Raw genomic sequence first — 17801 nt, forward strand, 5'->3', positions numbered from 1 at the left:
ACTGCCCATGGAGAGCTTAGGACACTTGTCTCTCCCCTCTGAGCATCATTTGCAAAATTAGGCATGGGGTAAGGAAGTCTCCAGCTCTGGGGTCTGGGGCCCCAGATTCAGTGCCAGAATTACTGTTGGGGAGGGGAGAGGCTGCAGAAGGGCCAGACTCCAAACTCAACAGTGTCCTCAAGACCTCTGTCCTCAGTGTTGTCAGGACCCATCCCCCAGGGATGGGTCTCAACCTCTGAGACAAGTACCATTATCATCACTCCCTCTACAGATGAGGAAGCAGGCTCAGAGAGGTGAGGCCACGCTCCTGATCCCCACTGCCAATAAGTGGCAGACCCAGGGATGTCTGAGGATGTCTGCTGGGACTTCAGGCCCCATGGCAATGTGTGACCAAGGGTGGTCCTTGCTTTGTCTGGGCATCTGCCTCCCTCTCTCTCCATCTGCTGGTCACGAATCGGGGTGTGGAGAGGTCAGGAGGTATGGCCAGGGCAGGACAGAAAGAAAGGGGAAGGTGGTGAGGGGAGGTACCAGCCTAAAGCTGAAGCTGGTTGGGCACAGTGCAGGCTCAGCACAGGGACAGGTGGTAGCAGGTGGTGCATTACGACAGGGCAGGCAGGCTCAGCAAGTGTCAGGCAGCGGGAACTGCCTCTGCTCTCTGCTTCTCCCCATAGGCCCCAGTGACCGAGTTGCCCTCCTAGGGGTAGTGTGCAGGTGACATTGTGTGGGGCTGCGGATGGTCTCTGACTTTGAGGGTGTTCTAGTCTGACCCCACCCCAGCTTCCCCCCAGGGTCTGGCCAGATCCTCCAGCTCTGTCCTGACAGGTTCTGGGGGTAGGTTGGGGGAAGTGATAGATTTATCTCTGCTCCTGTGTGACTGGTGGCTGGTGGTTTCCGGCCAACAGCTTCTGTTTCCGGAGGCCCAGCAGGGCCCAGGCGGAGCCATGAGGGGCTGTGGGGCTGGGCCTGGGTGGCCCCATCAGCCCCGCCTCTGTCTATCTTTGGGAATTTATTTGTCACGGGCACTGCTGGCCTGCAGTCCATTGCCTGCCAGGGGCCCAGAGTTGTTCTGAGCACCCAAGGATTCTCCCTCTCAACCCATGCATCTCTCCAGCTGACCTCTGACTCCTGACCTCTGGCCTCACCTACCCTGCTCTGCTCTCTCTAAGGGGGTGAGAAGCCCTCAGGAGCTCTGCCGCTGTAGACGTGGGTGTCCTAACAGCAAAGGTGTGCAGGGGGCTCAGTCCTGAACCCCAACCTGGCCCACCATGGCACGGAGGCTGCAGGATAAGCTGGCTGCCTTTTTCTTCGAGTATGACACCCCCCGAATGGTGCTGGTGCGCAACAAGAAGGTGGGCATTGTCTTCCGGCTGATCCAGCTTGTGGTTTTTATCTACGTCGTTGGGTGAGTCTGGGACCCCTCACCACCACCTTCACGCAGAAGCCCCCAGCCTGGCTCTGTCCTCCCAGATCTGGGATGCTCTCCTTGATGCCAAGGAGCCCTCTTTCTCTCCATCCATCCGGAAGCCCTCCTGGTCAGCCGCTTTGCCGTTTAGTTAGAGGGAAAACGTTGCTAACTCACTGTCGGGATGGGGATGCTGGGGCAGGAGGGGTCACCCTGCCTGGGGCACATGGAGGTTCTGAGGAACTGACTCGGATTTGAGTTCCTTCAAGTGGTGAGTAGCTTTCACGGCCAGGGCTCCTTCTACCTCTGACCTCCCACCAAACCAGACACTACTACTGAGACGGAGGCCATATCCTCTTTCACAGGCCAGAGATGGACAGGCTCTGCTCCCACCTTCCCTGTCTAAATTAGAGTTATCCTAAGATATCTGAGGCCCTGGGAGCAGAGAAACCCTCAAATTCTGAACACCTGGTATCTGAATGGTGGAGGTCAGCTCTGCTCCCGGGGATGGGATGACAGCTCAGCTCCTTTCTGGGCATCTCTGGACTTGTCCTACTGAGCCAAGGGTACAGGGTGGGGCCAGGTGGGATTCCTTCTGTCATCTGACTGGGCTGGGGACCATGCAGAGGCCATTTTCCTAAAGTCAGTCTGGCTGTCCTAGAAGTTAAGACAGGTCTGGCAGGAGCTTGCACATGTGTGCCGCAGGGGCACATATGCCTGTGTCATGTAGATGCACGTGTCCTACCCAGAGCTCTGTGTCCGTGTCCATGTTCCAAGTATCTGGGTGGGTGCCCATGGGTATGTGCCCTGGCTGTGTCTGAGTCTGACTGATGCTTGTCCCCTGTGTATGGTATATCATATCCACTCACATGACTGCAGGGGGTTCCTAGAGCCCCTGGAACCCTGAAGGAGGTACCTCCTGCTGGGGACCTGGGGACCCAGAAGCCCTAGCCTGACTGTGCTGTGTGATTCTGAGGGATCTACCCATCCTTCATTTTTGTTGTGGCTCTATACTGCCAAGTGGGGCCCAGGGTGGGTTGACCGGAGGCCCAAACAGTGGTCACATAGTTCTGGTCCCCCCAAAACTTCGGGCATCCCAAATAGTCTCAGACCTGATCAGATGGGGCTGAGGCCAGGACCCCCTGGTGTCTTTTGGCCTCTGCCTCCCTCTTGTTCACAAACCAATTTGACATCTTCGATATTGGTTGAGCGTGCAAGGGAAAGTGAGGACCAGAGAAGAGCCGAGGGGTTTCCAGGTCACACTGCAAGTCAGTAGCAAGGCCAAGCTTAGGACTTAGACCTCCCGCCCCAACCCGGGCTTCTGCTTGCCCTTCTTTCCCAGCATCACAAGGCCGCTGCAGAACTTTCTAATGGGTACTGATGGCAGAGCACCAGGCACGGACAGATCTACAAGCCCACTGTCAGCTTCACTCCTGACCCTCCAGGGAAGAGAAATCACTCCCCAAAGTCCAGCCTGACATTCACCAGAAAAGGCTGGGGGAAGGTCCCCTCACTCTGGCCCGAGGGCTCCCCATTCTGTTTTCAGATCAGGCCCTGTAAGCAGCACCAGGTTCCTCTTGTGGGTTAGGCACAGATTGTCAAAGTTTGAGGGACAGTATATGTACCCACTGCAGGGTGTGCCCCAGCTGCCATCCAAGCTTGAACAGATACTTGTCAGTGATGAGGATCTCACTACTTCCTTCCTTTGCTATCTTCCCTCTCAGGACAGTCTACTCAGTTTTCAAATAAACATGGTCCTTCTCAGTGTCCGTGGGGCTCACCAGCACAGGGATCTAGCTGGCCCTCAGCTAGAAAGAGGCTAACCAGGATCTGAACCAGGTGCATGGCTCTAAAGACAGTCAAATATCCTGGAAAGGAAGCACCCGCAGAGAGGGGCACTGAAACACCGGAGATTGCCCTCCATTCCTGCCTTGCCCCCAAGACCACGCCTCAGCTCTGCTTCTCTTGGGCTGCGGCTCCTGCTGTCTCTGTCGCCCTCATCTGGCCACCTCCCAGTGCTCGCATCCAGGAGGTCCCAGCCGCAGACTGAAGCCCTGATGCAGCCTAGACTTAGTCTTGGCATCTCAGGCCTCAGTTTCCCAACTGTCCCATGGGCAGGAGCTGGAGGGGACGACTCTCTCTTAACTGAGGATGATGAGCTTTGGCTTGAGCACCCTCCCTTTCTGTCTGAGTGCGTGGTCCCATGAGCACTGCAGGACAGACGGAGGGAACACGGGAGGAGACTCAGATCCCCAGGTCCCACGGGTGGCAAAGCATGGGAGGGGGGTGGGTAGGCACAGACGGAGCTGAACAGGGGACAAACATTGGAGCACAACTCAGATGCAGGAGACCCTGAACCTTAGGGATAGAGTTACTGAGGCAGAGGCAGAGAAGCTGAGCAGCTGAGAACTGGAACAGGTCCACAGGTCTCCACTGGGCATGCTCTTCTAGGAGGTCCAAGCAGGTGGAGGGGACCAGTGGGCTTCAGGGTCTGGAAGGCTGGGCCTCTTTTGGCTTACAGTAAGGTGGTCTCACAGATACTGCTGTTTTCTGAGAGATGAAATTTCTGTCACTGGAGGTATGTGGTATCATTACTATGCAGGTATGTCCTAGGGGCATGCTGGGACATTCCTGTCTAGGGAGGTCTGGCTGGAGGAGGAGAAGGATGCTGGCTGAGGTACACAGGAGGGTCCCCAAGAGGATCTGCAAGTGCCTCTTGGGGAGGGGTTCCTAAGAGGCCTCCCTGGAGAAGATGACCCAGTGGTGAACCCAGCCATGGACAAAAGGCCTGCAGCTGTAGGCTGGGCAGAGTTGGTCTTGGCTCTCTTTCTGGCCCCTCTGGGTCTCTTCTTACTAGAGTCCTCACTTGTCCCTTGTACCTCTATGCAGAGCTCTTAAAATCAAGTGGTCAGCCAAGCATGGTGGGGCACACCTGTAATCCCAATGGCTTGGGAGCTTGAGGCAGGAGGATCATGAGTTCAAAGCCAGCCTCAGCAACTTAGCGAGGCCCTAAGCAACTTAGTGAGACTCTGTCTCAAATAAAAATTTAAAAAGGGTGGGGATGTGGCTCACTAGTTAAGCACACCTGGGTTCCATCCCTAGCACCATAAAAACAAAGCAAGACAAAACAAAACAAAAAACAGGTGTTTAGAGATCACAAAGTGGATCACAGAGTGTACAAAACTGAGAGAAGGACAGATACAAATTATGGTCACAAGGAGTCACACAGGGGCTATTTCTGCAGCATCTTCTCCATTCTGAGTGCTTTGCCAGGGGCCTGAGGCAGGACACAGTGGGGGCAGAGGGAAAGAGAAGAGCTGAGGATAGGTTAGCCAGAACTACTTTAGTTCTCACAAAATAAACTCAAACTGGTTTAGAAGGCACAATGATTTGGGTTTTTTTTTTTTTGGGGGGGGGTACAGGGGATTGAACTCACGGACACTTGACCGCTGAGCCACATCCCCAGTCCTATTTTGTATTTTATTTAGAGACAGGGTCTCACTAAGCACCTCGCTTTTTGCTGAGGCTGGCTTTGAATCTGTGATCCTCCTGTCTCAGCCTCCCGAGCCACTGGGATCGTGTCTGGCAAGGGTGGGGTATTATATAAATAATATATAATTGATATATTATTTATATAATATAATTGAAAGATCATTTGGGACTTCAGGCCTGGATGGACCCTCCATGACAAGAACACAGAGGGGTAAATTCTATGGGGGAAGTGAGGAATCCAGTTTGGTCCAATTTTGGTTCTCAAATGATGCTATCCAGGATCTGGTGCTGCTTTCCTCTGAGGAGGCACCGTGCTCAGGCACCATGGCGGCATCAGGCAGGCTCTCTATCCTCATGGTGGCAAAACGGCAGATCCACGCTGACATCCCCACAGGTTAGCTACTCCCAAGGTGCAAGAGCATCTCCTTCCTTCAGGGTTCGGGCAAAAATCCCAGGTCCAACTCTTAGGGGGGAGGGGGTTGGGACATGTGCCCCTCCAAGAACTGATCATTGTGGTCAAGAAAATGGAATGTCCTGATTGGAGGGGCCTGGTTGTGTGCCCACACTTGGTTCAGGCTCTTCTGTGGGGTAAAGAGTTCAGGTTGGGCCAGTTGAATTTTTATTTATTTATTTATTTATTTATTTTTGGTCTCAGGGATTGAACCCAGGGATACTTAACCAATGAGCTAAGACTCCCCAGTAGACAGGGTCTTGCTAAATCACTGAGGCTGGCTTCCAATTCTCTATCCTCCTGCCTCAGCCTCTCAAGTCGCTAGGATTTCAGGCATGGGCCACTGTGCCTGGCTGGGCCAATTGAATTTTTGTGGTTAGTACTTTGTAGTTAGTACTTTGCATTTGGATTGATTTCATATACCATAATATTCCCCTTTAAATTAATTAATTAATTTTAGGTGCTGGGAATCGAACCCAGGTCCTTGCATGTACTAAGCACGCAATCCACCACTGAGCTACATCCTCGCTTCATCCCTTTAAGAAATACAATTCTGTGGTTTTAAATATTCATGAAGTTGTGCCACCAGCACCACTATAATTTCTCTAACATTTCATTCCTCCAAAAAGAAATTCTATACTCCTTTAGTAATCACCCCCCTTTTCCCTTTCTCACAGCCAGCTTTGCCTATTCTGGGCATTTTGCATAAATAGAATCATGACACATGCCCTTTTACGTCTTGTTTCTTTCTCTTACCATAATATTTTCAAGGTTCATCCATGTCGGTTGTAATTTGTGCCTCTGCTGCATTCCTTTTTATGGCTAAATAATATTCCATTGGAGATATCACGTTTTGTTTAACCACTCATCTGGGGACAGATATTTGGATTCTTTCAATTTCTTGGCTCTTATGAAAAATGCTGTCCTATGGGCTGGGGATGTGGCTCAAGCGGTAGCGCGCTCGCCTGGCATGCGTGCAGCCCGGGTTCGATCCTCGGCACCACATACAAACAAAGATGTTGTGTCCGCCGAAAACTAAAAAAAAAAAAAAATAAATATTAAAATTCTCTATCTCTCTCCATCTCTCTTTAAAAAAGAAAAAAGAAAAATGCTGTCATAAATATTTGGGTATTAGTGTTAACATGGATTTTTTTTGGGGGGGGTACTGGGGATTGAATCCAGGGACACTTTACCACTGAACCAAACCCCCAGCCCTTTTATCTTTTATTTTGAGACAGGTCTCACTAAGTTGCTGAGGCTAGCCTCAAACTTACGATCCTCCTATCTCAGCCTCTCCAGTCTATGGGATTACAGGTGTGAGCCCTTGTGACAGGCTGGATATATGTTTTTATTTCTCCTGGGTAGGTACCTACTAGTGGGATTGTGTCAAATGGAATCGGTGTGTAACTTTTAGAGTCACTGAAGGACTGTTTTGCAAAGGGTCCAGTTGCAGGTGAGGTACCTGTGAGATGTCTGGGGAGGGGAGTCACCAATTGACTAGAGCCTTGACTTGTACATAGGCTTCTTGAGTATACGATTTTTATTTTGTTCACTTGCCTATTTTTGCCTAGACAGTACTTGGCGCACGATATGGACTCGAAACATAAATGTTTGTTGAACGACTAAATGGATGTGCAGAACTGAATCTTGGGGTGAGCAGAGATCTGGAGACAGGAATCTGGGGACAACAAAATTCCAGGTGTCACGTGTCTTTGACAGCTCACACAGGGCTCTCCCACAACTGAGAATGGAAGCCAGGGAAAGAGTATGGCTGCACAGGGAAAGGAAACGAGTGAAGGAGGACCAGAGACAGTGGGAATAAGAGATTTTAGTTTTTTAAAAATATTTTATTAGTTGTTAATAGATCTTTATTTATTTATATGTGGTGCTGAGGATCGAACCCAGTGCCTCACACATGCTAGGTAAGCACCCTACCACTGAGCTATACTCCCAGTCCGAGATTTTAGTTTTAATGAGTCTCTGCTGTGCCAGACCCTAAGCTCATTTCCTTAATGAGAACTCATAGAAACTTCCCCCAATTACCTACATGCCTTTGCTTCAGGGGCCCACCCCAGGACTGAGTACATGGCTTCGCTAAATATTTGTTGAATGAACAGCATCTTTGAGGTAGTGCCATCACCTCTGTTTTATGGAGAAAATCAGGACTCAGAGAAGTTTAGTCTGTAGGCTGAAGCAACACAGCTGATAAAAGGCAGGGTTTCTATGGGAATCCAAGTCAATCGCCATTTCCTCTTCTACCAAAAGAAAAGCTGGAGAAGAGAGCCCCCAGAGAGGTGGAAAAATTGGAAAAGATTATTTCTGGAAGGGAAGGAATTTCTGAAGGTGCCAGTGTCTTTGGTTTCAGACCTCCTTGGTGGCCTTCTCAGGGTGGTGACCATAGGCCAGGTCAAGGCATGGTTGTGGAGGGGCAGGGCTGGCGCCATGGTCATTCTATTATTACCAGAACTGAGGTCATTAATGCCAGAGTTGACTTTTTCTTTTGACCCTCAAGACCAGCAGCCCTAGGGGCAGACAGAGGAAACTCTGCTTTCGTTGCAGCTTGCAACCTGGCCCGGCTCCTGGGAGTCGCATTGGTGCCAGTGTGGCTCAGTGGAGGGAAGCAGAGCCCGGGAGCTGCCTCCTGCCTGGCCTCTGAATTTGGGGAGGGGCACTTCCCCATGCCTCAGTTTCCCCATCTACCATGTGGGGAGCTGGTATTAGGCAAAAAGAGAAATACCGTTGGGATGTTGGGATGGGGCTCCCAGAGGGAAGCCAGTGACTTTCCTGCAAGAGGGCTTAAAATAGGGAGCAGCTCCCCCATCCTCCACAACAGCTCCTTCAAGTTTGGGTGCAGAGCCAGAGGCCTTCCTAGGGGAAGGCTGAAGGAGGGTGGGTGGGTGACGTCCTTTCTTCCTGATGCTGCCGGAGGCAGTGTTTCGGCTCAGGACGCTATTGGAGGGCCTTTGTCATGCCTCACCTGATGCAGTCTGAGACCTGCAGGGGGCAGCAGTGACCACGCTTAGGCTTGGCCAGGAGTGGAGTGGGGGATGTCGGGAGAAGCTTGGTGCTGATGCAGGCTGGGAGAGGGATTTGGAGAAGGAAGGGTGCATTGTGTGGGGACAGGAGGGACCTTGGTGAGCTGCCTCACTGGAACTGAGAGCCCTGGAGGTTCTGTCATCAGGCTTGAACTCTGGGGAACAGGATGGGGGAGTAGAGGGCCTGAGCTTGCTTGACAGAGGTGAGCTTGACAGGTGAGGGACGGAGGAGACATAACACATCTACCTCCAGGTGGATGCAGGTTTTCTTGGAAGTACACAGCTACGTACTCTAACGGGTCTCTCTCAGACGCATGCACACATCCACACAGTACCCTCACTCCTGGAGAGAAGCATTATCCAGAAACCAAACTCAACCTGGTTTACATAAAGGCAGGGAACTGATCAGCTTATGCAACTGAACAGACCTTAAGTAGATTTTTCCAAGTGTGCTTCAGGCCTGCTGGATCCAGGTCTAAAACAACATTGTCAGGAATCTGTCCCTTTTCAATTCCTGTCTTAGCCTTCCTCAAAGGTGGCTTCATTTTCAAGGTTGCTCTTTCTTTGAAGCAGCCAAGATGACTTTGAGGTTTTGATCTTGCTTCCACCCTGCTTAGTCCCCGGGAAGAGAGGGTATTTCTTTCCCAATAATTCTCCCCCTGAATCCTGGCTTCATTGCTGATACTCCCCTGGTCACATGCCATCCATCACTGCTGCCAGGGAGATGAAATATTGATTGGTGAGTGTTGGTCATGTGCCCACCCCTGGGGCTCGGAGGGAGGTCAGCCTCACCCAACCTCTCAGACTAACAGTGTCAGCACAAAGGGACAGTGGTTCTCAATTTTGGGAATGGAAGGCCAGAACCTCCCTCCAAAAAACCAGGAGACCTCCAGACTGAGCCATAAGGGCGAGGCTAGGGGGCTGGATTCTTTAAGTCCTTCAAAGGGTCATGTCCCCATGCCCACTGTTCCCCCTCCCAGGGGATCCCAGCCTGGCTGAGATGATGATGATGATGATGATGATGACGACAACGACAAATAATAATAATAATAATAATAATAATAATAATGATGATGATGTCTATATAGCTTTTATTCTGTAGCAGTCCCCAGTGTTTTTTATGCATTGACTCATCTAACACAAATTACAAGCACTATTATTATTCCCGTTTTGCAGAGGAGGAAGGGGAGGCACAGGAGGACTGGATAGCTTACCCCAAATCACACAGCCAATGAGGAGTGGAGCTGGGGTTCAAATCCAGGCCACTGGACACCAGTGGCCAGACTCAGAGCCATCATGCTGTGTCAGGCACAGCACAGGAAAGGAGGGACATTCTGGGACAGAGGATTGGAGGTCCCAAGGGCTGACCCACAGGCACACCCTGCTCCTGGAATCTGGAAGGTCTCCTCCCTGGGATGCTCTGAAAAGATGGTGGAACTTCAGGCTCAGGCCAGCAGGGGATGGCAGGTGGGCTGTTCTGCCTCCGGTCCAAGAGCTTCTGAAGCAGAGAGTGGATCAGAGAGGCATCTGGGGAGGGCAAACAGAAAGCCATGACACATCCAGCAGGTGCCAGAAAGGAGAGAAGCCCACAGAGCTGCTGCCATCCTTGGCCCACCCAGCTGTGGCCCAGGACCATAAGTCCCCTGTGTCCCTGCAGGTGGGTATTTGTGTATGAGAAGGGCTACCAGACCTCAGGGGGCCTCATCAGCAGTGTGTCTGTGAAGCTCAAAGGCCTGGCCGTGACTGAGCTCCAGAGCAAACTCCAGGTCTGGGACCAGGCCGACTACGTCTTCCCAGCACAGGTGAGCCACCTCGGGGCCACACCTTCCACCCTCAGGGCCTGACTTGGTGGGTTCTGTCCCTCTCATGGAACCAGCCCAGCTCCTTCCTCTCCCTAGGCCTCAGTTTCCTGAACTGTGAGCCTGGTACTATCACCCCATGTGACATAATGGGGCGTGGAGGCTGCTGGGCTCCAGGGGCATACAGGGGCCGTGTTTGGGTTCTAGGAGCTGTTGTGCCAGATCCCAGCCCTGTTCTTCACTTCCAGGGGGACAACTCCTTCGTGGTCATGACCAATTTCATCATGACCCCCCAGCAGGCTCAAAACTACTGTGCAGAGGTGAGGATTTCTGCTTGCCCCCTTCTTGGATCCCCCACAAAGGAAAATAACATGGAAGAGGAGTCCCCTTGGGCACTGGAGATGACATGCGACAGACTTCCTGCAGTCACCCAATGGTAGAATGTCAGGCATAGATAGAGTCACACAAAGTAGCCATCCACCATTGGCAGTGCCAAGCCTTCCACCTGGCTGTGTGCCCAGCAGGATGCCATGTCTGAGTACCACCTCCTTTCCCCCACACCCTCTCCACCCCTTGCCAGCTCACATCAGTGATAGGCAGCTGGGCATGGACCCGGAGTGGTGGGGACTGGGAGAAAGAGGCTGTGAGCACGGGTCACCCCCAAGATTCTGAGAGTCCACCCATGCCTGCCAAAGGCCCCAGGGATGGGAGGGGTTCCTCTCAGGACCATACCCCAGAGGCCTGGGCCCAGCAGCTTTCTCTTCTCCCAGAACCCCGAAGGGGGCACGTGTAAGAACAATAGTGGCTGTACCCCAGGGAAGGCAAAGAGGAAGGCCCAAGGTAAGCTCAGCCTCTTCTTAGTACCTCTGTGGGCCCCTCTCCAGGGCCTGTGCCCTCCAGCCCGCTTCTCTCCACACCCTGCCCATGTCTTGCTCTCTCTCTCCTGTCATCCTGGCCTGGCTGCCTGCCCCAGACCCAGCCCTATTTCTGTCCTCATAGTCCTCTTTGTCAGTGTCCCATCACAGGGAGCTCCCGTGGGAGGGACCTGAGAGGCCTCCTCTACACCCGTAGCTTGGAGTGGGCACCCAGGGGCTCCTCCCTCACCCTAGGCATCCGCACGGGCAAGTGTGTGGCCTTCAACAGCACTGTGCAGACGTGTGAGATCTTTGGCTGGTGCCCCGTGGAGGTGGATGACAACATCCCAAGGTAACCAATGCCCTGTCTTTCCAGGGACTTGGGGGCAGGGTCCCAGCCCAGATGCAGGGGCAACTGCATCTGGAATGGATTTGGTCAGCATTCTTTTGACCCTGTCCTGACCACATCCATGTGACTCGGGCCAAAGCCCCCCCTCCCAGCCCCTCCCCACCTATGCCAGGCTGTGGGAGCAGCTGGGTGTCCTCCGTCCCCAGCCCTGGGGTCGTGCGGGGCACTCCTGGGGAGGGGCGGTGTGTGAGTGCAGTCTCCCCCAGCCCTGCCCTTCTCCGAGAGGCCGAGAACTTCACCCTCTTCATCAAGAACAGCATCAGCTTTCCACGCTTCCAGGTCAAGAGGTGCGTGGGAACCGTGGGCAGCGCTCAGGCGGCTCTTCGGGCTCTTGGGATGCTTTCAGCTGTCCGCCTCCATTGAGGCTGCTTTGGTTCTAGAGGGGGAAGCCTGGGTTGGGGTTCCTGGGATGGTTAGCAGAAGGGGCATTCTGAAGCCCTGGAGGGTTTCCAGAGCTACAGGGCAGGGTGGCCACCCTCCCAGCTGGCACATGGCTGCTACCAATGCCCTTTGCCCCCGTAGGAACAACCTAGTGGAGGAGGTCAATGCCAGCTACATGAAGACCTGCCTCTACGACAAGAAGCTGCACCCTCTGTGCCCTTTATTCAACCTCAGCTACATAGTCCAGGAGTCCGGCCAGGATTTCAGTAGGCTGGCTGTCAAGGTATGGCAGGGGGTGCCAGGCAGAGGGAAGCACTGGCTCAGGGCAGAGTAAAGGTTTTTCAGGGTCAGTTCATCTTCCTAATCCTCCCTGGTATAGGCCCAGTATATGTATGAGTCTGTCCCCTAATACTGGGCCCCTGATGATCAGGCCTGTGTCCTCAGCAGGGCTTGGCCTAGACACGGCTCAGAAGAGGTGCCCAGAATAAAGAGATGTGGGCAGACATCACCTGGATGTTTGCTGATGTCCTGCTATTATTTTATTCTGCAGGGTTCAGGGAATGGATCCCAGTGCCTTGTGCATGCTAGGCAAGCACTCTAAAAGAGCCATACCTGCAGGGTCCTGCTATTTTTAAAATTTTAGGTAAAAAGTAGAATAAATTCCATAGCCCATGACTTTAAGAAATCTGTGTCCCGTGATACTCACAGTCCCCTGGTATTCTGAGAGAAGCAGTCTCTTATAATAGACATGGACCTGGGAGACTGGGTTCAAATCCCAGCTTTGCTCCTTAGTAGGCGGTGTGATCTCCAATGAGTCTCTTAACTTCAGTGAGCCTGGGCTTTAGCACCTGTTACGTGAGGACTCTAATAGTGCCAGTCTCCTGGGGTTGTCTCGAGTGCAAACCTGGGCCAGCCCTTCAGCACTGCCTGGCACCTGGCGAGCCTACGTCCTGTTCTCAGGTGCTCCTTAGTATTCCTGCAGTTGCCTATTTAGGAATGGAAATCTGTCCATTTTCTGTGATGTAACCATAGAACCCCACTCATGACATGCTTGACTTCAGCAGAGGTCGGGCAAACTTTTTCTTTCAAGAGCCCTTTAGTAAATATTGTCAGTTTTGCAGGCTGCATGGCCTCTGGGTCAGCTAACCAGGTCAGCTACTGTAGGGCAGAAGCACAGCGGATACTACACTAACAATGGGCGTGGTCAGATTCCACCCACAGGCCACTGGAGTTTACAATTTTTTTTTTTTTTTTTGGTATTGGGGATTGAACTCAGGGGCACTCAACCACTGAGCCACATCCCCAGCCCTCTTTTGTATTTTATTTAGAGACAGGATCTCCCTGAGTTCCTTAGCGCCTGGCTGTTGCTGAGGCTGGCTTTCAATTCTTGAGCCTTCTGTCTCAGCCTGCTGAGCTGCTGGGGTTACAGGCATGCGCTGCCATGCCTGGCTGGAGTTTATATTTAAGCAACACAAATGACCTAAAAACTGAACTTGAGCCAGCACTGAAGCGCTGCCTGTAGTCAATGTCCATGGACCCTCAGGCAGGAGAATCATAAGTTCAAGTCTAGCTTTCAGCAACTTAGCAAGATCTGTCTCAAGGTTAAAAAAATAAAAAGGGCTGGGGTGTAGCTCAGTAGGGGACGGCCCCTGGGTTCAATCCCCTGTACCAAAAGCAAAATAGAATGAAACTCTTCCTTATTCCTAAAAATCTCCCCATTGGAAATTTGTCAGTTGTAGCCTCCTGCCATATTGCTCAGCTCCCGGCCCCCTCTTCTCTGTCCCTCCTGACTCTTGTCCTGTTGCTCAGCTTATTCCTTGCCTGGCCCAGAAGAGCTTCACTTTCTCAAGTTTTCTCTTTCCACAGATTCACTCTTTAATTCACTTTAATTCGTAACTATTTGCTTGCCTCCCGTTTCATGACGAGTGCTGGAAACTCAGAAGTCAGTGACAAATGCCCAGGCAGCTCCATCCTCTTGGACCTTATAGTCTTGGAGGAGAGGGGTTAATAATGATCAAAGGAAATAAACAAACGATTACAATGTGTCAAAGTTTCCAAAAGCCAACCCAAAGAGTACAGCAGGAAGGAATGACAATGGACATATTGGTGTGGTGGTCAGGGATGCTGTCAGGCAAATGACCAAAGGATGAGCAGAATCCAGCCTTGAGGAAAACTGGAAGCATAGCATATGCAAAGGCCCTAAGGTAGGAAGAACTTGATATATTCTAGAAATGATCAGAAAGCTAGAGTGTGAAATGTGATGAGTAGGAGGTGAAGCTAGAGAGGGTGACAGGACCTTCACCCCAAAGCAGCACCCCACTGTCTTTTCTCCAGTCAAAAAATGTTTCTTCAGGGGCCGGGGTTGTGGCTCAGTGGTAGAACACTCGCCTAGCATGTGCGAGACGCTGGGTTCCATCCTCAGCACCACATAAAAATAAATAAATAAAGTTATTGTGTCCATCTACAACTAAAAGAAAAATATTAAAAAAAAATGTTTCTTCATGGAGTAAATGTAGGCACCAGCTCTAAGACAGACAATTTCTTGGTCCTGAAATTCCAGATCTTAAACACTTGTGTTGGTTCCTTCACAGGGTGGGGTGGTCGGTATCACCATCGACTGGGACTGTGACCTGGACTGGCACATTCGACACTGCAAACCCATCTATGAGTTCCATGGGCTATATGGGGAGAAAAAACTGTCTGAAGGCTTCAACTTCAGGTGCCTGCCAGGACCACATCTTTCCTTAGGGTCCTCCTGGCTTTTCTATTCCCAGAATCCCATGGGGCTGAACAAGGGTTCCCAGAGGGCAGCAGAGGATGGCTCCCATCCTGTGGGGGTGGCCAACCAGGAAGCCAGCAGGGAGAAAGATCTTTTTTTAAATATTTTTTTAGTTGTCAATGGACCTTTATTTATTTATTTATATATGGTGCTGAGAATTGAACCCAGTGCCTCACACACGCTAGGCAAGTGCTCTACCACTGAGCCACAACCCCAGCCCAGGGAGCAAGATCTTGAAGGCCTGAGTCCCCTGCCCTTTGGTCTGAGTCCCTTTGAGGCCTGGGGAAATCACTGGCAGCAGGAGTTAGGGCAGAGGCTGAGTGTGGCATTGCTAGAATGTGGCTTGTGAGTCTCCCTCTGTGAAATGTTGTGGAGATGGACCTCTGTGGACTATGGTGTCCCTGAAGCTCTGACACCCAAGACGATTTTCCATCACCTTCTCTTGCTACCTCGCCCCCTCCCCAAGGTTTGCCAGGCACTACGTAGAGAATGGGACCAACCGCCGTCACCTCTTCAAGGTGTTTGGGATTCGCTTTGACATCCTAGTGGATGGCAAGGTGAGTGTCCTGTATGAGGGGATGGCCACTGAGACACATCTTGCCCTTTGGGTATCTGTAGTTATGGATGATAAGAAGTTGGACAGGACAGGATCTGTTCAGCAGGTCTATTTCTAATGACAGGTGGGGCATGGGTGGTGTCCAGGCAGACAGTGACCATGCCTCCCTCATAATGTCCCTGGGTTCAGGGGGGCAGAATCTAGGGCAAACACAGGTCTGAGGGCTGGCAATGTAGCTCAGAAGTAGAGTGCTTGCCCTGCATGTGTGAGGCCCTGGGTTCCATTCACAGCACCAGAAACAATGAAACAAAACCAAAAAAATCTTGGGTCTACTGACCAGCAGCTGGTTCCCCATGATGAATCAGATCCCTGGGCACCAGGCAGAGTGGACAGGTCATGATTGAGAAGAGAGGGCCGGGAAGCCCCTTGTCCCAAGCCTGGCCTTTTCCAGCTGAGTGCCTTCTGACAGTTAACCCTTCTTTTCCCTGGGCCCTACCACCAGGCCAGGAAGTTTGACATCATCCCTACAATGACCACCATTGGCTCTGGGATTGGCATTTTCGGGGTGGTAAGTGTTGGGATCACTGGGTCACTGTGCTGGGGTCTGCCCCCACCCCCTTCTGTATCTCAGTAGCAGTAGCAAGTCCCTCATCCTCAAACTTGACTGTAATTGTCCATCCTTATTGAGCAAGCTGTCCACCATATCACCCACAGTATATTTGAGGACATCAAGGCCTAGCTGGGGTAGGATAGAGGTAGGATGGGGCTTTCTTGGTTCCCTGAAGGTCCCGAGGTGCCCTACCAGGAAACTGAGGTCTAGAATGCAGGATTCAGCCTGGGCCCTTAGTGACAAGGACAGCAGTGAGATGTGGGAAGTCCTGTACCTTCCTCCAGGTTCTGTATCTGTTTCCTTTGTTCCTTTTGCCACTCCATGCCCTTAGGCCACCGTTCTCTGTGATCTGTTGCTACTTCACATCCTGCCCAAGAGGCACTACTACAAGCAGAAGAAGTTCAAGTATGCTGAGGACATGGGGCCAAAGGCGGTAAGAGAACTCCTTCAATTGGGCCCTTCAAAGACCTCAGGCCTGTGTGTCTGTGCTGGGTGGGGGTTAGGGGGCAGCAACTTCTGGGGCTGACCTGTATCCCCTCAATGCATATATAGGGCGAGCATGACCCAGCAGCCACCAGCTCCACCTTGGGCCTGCAGGAGAACATGAGGACCTCCTGACCCTGAGCCCTTGACTCCTGACTGGATGCAGCACTTGGCCTTGGGCTGGGGCCCTGGTGGGTCCCAGCCAAGGGCAGAAGGGTCTCCCATGCAGTGTCCTACCCTCTTAGCCAAACAGATACCATTTACCAGCAGCTTAGGATAGACCTGTGCAGTTTAGGACTCTGGCTCCAACTCTGTACCCCCCACCCCAAGAAAGCCCCACTGCAGTCTCAGTCATTCCTGGTCGAAAAAGCCTGGGGATCCTCACACATTGGTACCCCAGCTTTGTGCTTATCTCTTGGGGCCCTCATTGTCCATCTTTCTGCCTCAATTTCTCTAGATCTGTGTCCTCCAATATGGCAGTCACTAGCCACAGGTGACTATTTAACTTTAAATGAATTAAAATTCAATAAAATAAAAAAATTCAATTCCTCAATGGAACGAGTCACATTTCAACTGCTTGGTAGACACACGTGGCCAGTGACTGCCATGTTGGACAGTGCTTGTCACTGATGAAAGTTCTGTCAGACAGGTGTGCTCCAGCCCTATTTCTGCCTGGCCTCAGATTTCCCTGGGGAGAATATTGACAATGCAGGTGCCTGGGTCCACCCCAGACTTCCTGAACCAGAAACCCCCATGCTGGCCACAATGATCTGTGTTGATAGCAAGAATCAAGGACATTTTGGGACCTACATTTAAGAAATGCTGTCTTAGCATTTTTTGACTCTGAGCTCTTGATTGGGACGGGGTCTGCACCAACTGGCAGGTATGGACACTGAGCAGGGTTTCAGACACCCTCAGCAAGTGTGTAGTGTGTTCACGTGCCACACAGTGATTCACGCACACACCCCCGTGTGCATGCACACCTACCTACATGTACACGGCCCTCATGTACACACCACCCACATGCACACAGCCCTGTGTTTGAACAGCTTGGGGCCCTGCAAACACAACCATCTGACACACCTACACCCTCAAGCAGAGACACATGATCCATGCTGTGTCACCTCCATGGGGAAATGCTTCTTCCCTAGTGTGTCAGGCTAGGACATCCCTTCTAGCCACAAATCCTTACTCAGCTACCTCGGGCTGGAATGGGAGCCTAAGCCGAATCCTGGGCTCCTTGCCCACGGCCAACTCCAGCTCCCACGGCCTCCCTGGCTCTGTCAGAACACAAGGTCTGGGAAAAGTGAGGGGTGGAGTACAATAAAAGGAATGAGGACGAATTTCTGCCGTCTTTGCCTTCTTTCCAGACCTCTCTGAAATTCAGTGTGCCCATCTGTGGGATGCAAGGCTGTGCTGAGCAATCACGGAAGCCCCTGTGGGTCTGCCAGTGGGTAGTGGTGAGCTGACTCCCATGTCCTGAGCCTAACAGGGTCAGCTCACATCTGTCCATGGGCCACTATCCTGGCACAGCCCCAAACCCTGCAACT

At 51.9% G+C, this 17801-nt stretch overlaps 1 protein-coding gene across 2 annotated transcripts; it reads left to right on the plus strand.

The window, feature by feature from the left end:
* Window positions 1-976: 976 nt before the first annotated feature.
* Window positions 977-17594, plus strand: P2rx1 (purinergic receptor P2X 1). Of its 2 annotated transcripts, none has more exons than XM_027922579.2 (12): window positions 977-1402; window positions 10038-10182; window positions 10428-10499; window positions 10950-11019; window positions 11289-11385; window positions 11649-11729; window positions 11965-12106; window positions 14415-14542; window positions 15069-15159; window positions 15661-15726; window positions 16100-16201; window positions 16321-17594. In XM_027922579.2, exons 1-12 carry the CDS (start codon window positions 1266-1268, stop codon window positions 16384-16386), a joined length of 1197 nt encoding a protein of 398 aa, XP_027778380.1. In that variant the 5' UTR covers window positions 977-1265; the 3' UTR covers window positions 16387-17594. The 2 variants fall into 2 exon arrangements, with proteins under 2 accessions (XP_027778380.1, XP_027778381.1); XM_027922580.3 differs by having other exon boundaries at window positions 979-1349.
* The last annotated feature ends 207 nt before the right edge of the window (window positions 17595-17801 follow it).

Source organism: Marmota flaviventris, chromosome 17, assembly GCF_047511675.1.
Source record: "Marmota flaviventris isolate mMarFla1 chromosome 17, mMarFla1.hap1, whole genome shotgun sequence".
Lineage (NCBI taxonomy): Eukaryota > Metazoa > Chordata > Mammalia > Rodentia > Sciuridae > Marmota > Marmota flaviventris.